A 5,445-nucleotide genomic window follows, 5' to 3' on the forward strand; every position below is an offset into this window, starting at 1 on the left:
TCGAGACAGGGTTTCTCTGTGTAGTCCTGGCTGTCCTGGAACTCACTCTGTAGACCAGGCAAGTCTTGAACTCAGAAATCCGCCTGCCTCTGCCTCCCAAGTGCTGGGATTAAAGGCGTGTGCCACCACCGCTTGGCTGACTTTTAAATTTCTTTAAAACTTTTTTTCATTCTATCTCCCTACCTTCTCCCTTCCGTGGAGCTTGATATCTCTGTATACTTAGGAACATTTAAACAGTTACCGTTATATTCTCTTCTATCCTGAAAAGGAATTAAATCAAATTTTATAAACCTCTATCCTTTATTTATCTGGTAGCTGGAGGCGGGCAGCTTTTATTGGCTGCTTCTCACTGCTTTCTTCCTGGCGCCTGGTCAGGGAACCAGCCAGCCTCTTTGCACACAGTGGGTTCCCAGCATCTCTAAGCTGAGGCTTTCTCTGGAGGCTGTGTTCCTTTGTTCTAGTTTCACAGCTTGCTAGGGAACCACCTGACTCAGCTCCAATCACTGAGAAACCAGTTCTCCCCTCCTCCCTAACTTATCTCATGGTGCATGTGTATTCCGTTTGGGAATCTCTAAATTATTTTTAATAGTGAGTTCTCGCCTACCGTGTTGGGACCATCTGTAGTGGTACTTGGCTAACGGAGCTCTTTGGTTTCATGTATGAAACACACACATACACACACACACCAGTTAATTTTTGACATGCAATGACTAGCTCAAAGGTCGGGCACTCCTAAACCATCCCCGCTAGCAAACACTCCCCTCTAGTACCCCTGAGGCTCCTAAACTTTCCTGTTAGCCCAGGCCCAATCAGGAAGTGGCCAGTGGCTACTTCCCTGAATTCTTGCACAGCTGGTTGGCTTTCTCTCCTGCAGCTCTTACATGCCATCCTTCTTCTGTGAGTCAGGGCGATTCTCTGTCTTCCTTCTCCCGGTTCCTAGCCTGTACAGATCTAAAGGTCCTGCCTCAGTCTATCTGCCTAGCCATTGGCTGTTGGCTCTTTATTGATCTATCAAAAACCAATTTGAGACAAGGACCTTCAGCATCTGGACATGCAGATTCCTGATTTTGGGGGCTGGATTAATTCAAAGCATTGGAACCAATCCCCAGCACTCCTTCCCCACCCACCCCCAGCTCTCATAATGTGTGTCTAAAAGTGACACACATTTGTGATCCCAGCACTCTAGAGGGTAAAGCAAGAGTCTGGGGCCAGCCAGATCTGTATAGTAAGATCCTGTCTTAAACAAAATGCCTTAAACTTATGAATAAGGAAAAATAATTATTCAGGGATGATTCCTGAGCCCTTATCACTGACATAAGACCAAGTTTTAGGTGGGTAAAGCTTGCTCCTAAGTGAAATGCCTGAGTAAATGAATCTGCCTGACCCTCACGTATGATTAAAAAAATCAGAGCCTGTCGGTGGTGACACATACCTGTAGTCCCAGCACTCAGGAGGCAGAGAGGCAGGTGGATCTCTGAGTTTAAGGACAGCCAGGGCTACACAGAGAAACCCTGTTTCTCAAAACAAAACAAATCAGAAGGAAAATAAAAACCCTCCTCAAGGTATCTGGGATTGTGTATGTGTGTGTGTGTGTGTGTGTGTGTGTGTATTTGACCTGATAGTTATTAAAGCACTAAAATCTTGATTATCTTTACTAAAAATATACTTTTCCCATCCAAGTATAATTCATGCTATTTTAAAAATTTTATTTATTATTTATTTATGAGTATGATAAGTGTTTTGCCTATGTAAAAGTATCTTTTATTCGCCCGATGTAACTGTCATCTGGGGGGCATACTACCTCCGTCTGCTAACCTAGGCCTCTGTACAATCTTATCTAGGCCTAGAGTATTTTCAGCCTCTGACATTTGCCACAGAATAAGCTGACCCTTTCCTCCTCCTCCTCCTCCTCCTCCTCCTCCTCCTCCTCCTCCTCCTCCTCCTCCTCTTCCTCCTCCTTCTTCTCCTCCTCCTCCTCCTCTTCTTCTTTTTTGTTTTTTCCAGACAGGGTTTCTCTGTGTAGCTCTGGCTTTCCTGGAACTCACTATGTAGACCAGGCTGGCCTCGAACTCAGAAATCCACCTGCCTCTGCCTCCCAAGTACTGGGATTAAAGGCGTGCGCCACCACTGCCCAGCGCCTTTCTTCTTCTTGAGTTGGTTTAGCTCAGCTGTTCTGGCTCAGCCTCCTCTCCAAGCTGACTGATTCAATCTGTCTTCTCTCAATTGCTTTGCTTGGACTTGTTCTAACTTAGGTAACATGTTCTAATCTTCAGCCTCCTTCTCATTCTCTGTCTCGTTCTGTCTTCATCTGTGTCTAGCTTGCTCTCTCTCTTTCTGATCTGTCTCTGTACAACTGCCCCTGTGAAACTGCCTTCTCTCCTTTTCTCTCTCTGTGCTCTCTTTCGTAAGTAGTCTCTTTTTCTCTCTGTTCTCTGCTTGCCCCCTTCTCTCTCTCTTGCTCTCTTGCTCTCCTGCCTCTAGCTTCTCTCTGTCCCCTCGCCCTTCCCCCCTTCCCTTCCCCCTCTCTCCACGTGGTCATGGCCGGCCTCTACTCCTCTACCTCTCTGCTCTCTCTCTTCCCCCCCTCTGCCATCTTCTCTCCCACCTTTGCCCTCTTCCCTGAATAAGCCCCCTCCCCTTTGGAACTGTTTGGTCTGGTGTGGTCTGTTCTGAGCTGTGCGCCAAAAGTCTAACAGTTGGGCCTATCCTACTCTGTCAAATCTGTTTCCGATTTGTCACTTTGTTTGCCTCTCAATTAGATGCATCACCTTCAAACATGGGTGCTCCTTTCAACAAGGGATGGCTTGGGATTAAAGGTGTGTACTAAGGGTGTGTCTGTATTCCAGTGCTTAGCTGGAATCCAGAGTAGCCATGTTGCTGGATTAAAATCCCTGTACATGCCTATACATATGTTTGTGTACCATGAGCATGCTTGGTACCTATGGAGGCCATAAGTGGACACTGGATCCCCTGGAACTGGAATTACAGACAGTTGTGAGCCACCACGTGGGTGCTGGGAATTGAATCTAGCTCTTCTGTAAGAGTAGCAGGTGCACTAACCCACAGAGCCATCTCTCCAGCCTCAACGATTTTCTAATTTTTAAACATACCAGTTTCTTTGTCTTATGTATGAATTGGTGAGGTACCTCCAGACGTGTGTGAAAATAGTGATGATGGTCTGAGACATAGCTCAGTGGTAGAACAGATGTGCAGCGTCCTCAAGTGCAAGGTCCTTCTCTGAGGTTCAGTTCTCAGCATTGATACAGTAGCTTACAACCTTCTATAACTCCAGCACCCTCTTCTAGTCTCCAGGGGCAACAGGTATACACACAGTACAAATACATACATGCAGATAAAACTGCCATACATGTAAAAGAAAAGTAAAAAAATAATTAAAAAAATTATTTACAGTATATGATGAGTACACTGTCGCTGTTTTCAGACACACCAGAAGAGAGCATCACATCCCGATTGCAGATGGTTGTGAGCCACCATGTAGTTGCTGGGAATTGAACTCAGGACCTCTGGAAGAGTAGTCAGTGCTCTTAACTGCTCTTAATTGGGGCTTGCTTACAGTTTGAGAGCTTCAGTCCATTACCATCATGGCAGGAAGCATGTCAGTGTGCAGGCAGACATGGTGCCGCAGAGGCAGCCCAGGCTGGCCTAGAACTTAGTATGTAGCCCAGGCTGACCTTAGAGTACTCCTTTACCTCAACCTGAAGGGTAGGATTACAATAAGCAAAACTAATTGCAACACACACACACCCTCAGATTTCATGTAAATTTGAAAGCAATATAGATGATTGGAAACTTATTCTTTGGTTGGTTGGTTGGTTTTCAAGACAAGGCTTCTCTGTGTAGCTCTGGCTGTCCTGGAACTCACTCTGTACACCAGGTTGGCCTAAAACTCACAGAGATCTGCCTGCCCCTGTCTCTGAGTGCTGGGATTAAAGCCACTACTACTGGGCATAGAGATGTATACTTACAGGGAATTAGACAAAGAGCTCATTAGACAAGTCTCCCATCCCTGTCACACCTCCTACTAACTCAGAATGATATATTTTTGTTTTGTTTTGTTTTGTTTTGTTTTGTTTTGTTTTTCAAGACAGGGTTTCTCTGTGTAGCCCTGGCTGTTCTGGAACTCACTCTGTAGACCAGGCTAGCCTCGAACTCTCGAACTCAGAAATCAACCTGCCTCTGCCTCCCAAGTGCTGGGATTAAAGGCGTGCGCCACCACCGCCCAGCTTCAGAATGATATTGGAATGAAAAGAAATGAAGTCAGGTCTGCTAAATTGGGTTTGAGAGCTGTTCAGATCTAATTCTTGATTTTTTTTTTCCTTTCAAGAAACCAACTAAGCAAAAGACTGAAAACCATCCAAAATACTGGGAAAGGGTATGAGACTCAGAGCCTGTACATCATGCTGGACAGAATTGATCAGTACCAGAAGAAGGTGATGCGTGGCTGGACAGACAAACAGAAGCAGCTGGACCAGAGACGAAAGCAGTGCCTACGGTCTATGACACAGTTCTTTAGCCAGGTAAACTGCTTCCACGCCTTCTTCCAAGGGTGCTGCCAAAGAAATAAGGTTGTTTGGGTTTTAATTTATTGGAGATATGATCTCTCTACTATATAGCCCTGGCTGTCCTGGAACCTACTATACAGACCAGGCTGGCCTTGAACTCACACAGAATTACCTGTCTCTGCCTCCCAAGTGCTGTGATTAAAGGAGTGCTCCATCATGTATAGAAAAAAAAAAGTTTGACAATAACATTTGTCTGACTAGACCATATGTAGTCGTTTCCTGAGGATGCTATAACAGATCACCAGCAATCTACAATAGAAGTAGCTGGGTGTGGTGACTCACTCCTGTAAACCTAGCACTTTAGAGGCCGAGGCAAAAGGATTACTGTTTGAGGCCCAGCTGGGCTACATGGATAATTCCAGGTCTGCCTCGGCTATAGGGTAAATTCCCCATCTTGAGTATCTGACCCCCTCAAGTACTGACAATGATTAAAAGAATCCTTGACCACTGCCAACAAGACGAAGCTACCTTCCCATCTTCTAGAGGCAAGAAATTGATGAAACCAAAGCATCCCAGGGTTCACTGTCTCTGGAGTTCCCCCGAGGGAGAGATCTGTTCCTCGATTTGCCATTCCTTAGCCTGTAGCTTTGTAACCCCAGTCTCTGCCTTCAGATGGCCAATGTGTCTTCTGTGTCCTCTTCTGACTCTGAGGAGAAAGGGCAATGAATTCGTTACACACCTAAGTAGTCCAGGATGCTTTCATTTTAAGAAGCTTAATTATACCTGCAAACTCTTTTCCCAAATAAGGTCACAGTCACAAATTCTGGTGGACCTGTCTTTATTGGACGCTGTTGGATCTACTTCAAGACACTTACTTGATGACAGCTTTGCAACAAGAGAGGCTTTGGAGCAGATTAACTGT

General features: G+C 45.4%; 1 protein-coding gene, 1 long non-coding RNA gene and 1 other non-coding gene across 4 annotated transcripts in view; 2 read left to right on the forward strand and 1 right to left on the reverse strand.

Moving 5' to 3' along the window:
* Positions 1-1,247: 1,247 nt before the first annotated feature.
* LOC114639577 lies at positions 1,248-1,382 on the forward strand. The gene has a single exon (XR_003714024.1). It is a non-coding gene; the product is annotated as a U12 minor spliceosomal RNA (small nuclear RNA).
* A 3,010-nt stretch (positions 1,383-4,392) lies between these two features.
* The window catches only part of LOC114639540, a 2,037-nt gene continuing 984 nt past the window's right edge, over positions 4,393-5,445 (reverse strand). The window contains exons 2-3 of the long non-coding RNA XR_003714020.1: positions 5,052-5,229; positions 4,393-4,570 (exon numbers count right to left, since the gene is read on the reverse strand). This is a non-coding gene — a long non-coding RNA (uncharacterized LOC114639540). The remainder of the gene's footprint in view (positions 4,571-5,051; positions 5,230-5,445) is intronic.
* Positions 4,440-5,445, forward strand: part of Fam186a (family with sequence similarity 186 member A) — a 14,697-nt gene continuing 13,691 nt past the window's right edge. For both annotated transcript variants that reach the window (XM_028788303.1, XM_028788304.1), the window contains exon 1: positions 4,440-4,538. In XM_028788303.1, the coding sequence (XP_028644136.1) occupies positions 4,455-4,538 (84 nt within the window). In that variant the 5' untranslated portion in view covers positions 4,440-4,454. The remainder of the gene's footprint in view (positions 4,539-5,445) is intronic.

Source organism: Grammomys surdaster, unplaced genomic scaffold (assembly GCF_004785775.1).
Source record: "Grammomys surdaster isolate TR1022 unplaced genomic scaffold, NIH_TR_1.0 125742, whole genome shotgun sequence".
Lineage (NCBI taxonomy): Eukaryota > Metazoa > Chordata > Mammalia > Rodentia > Muridae > Grammomys > Grammomys surdaster.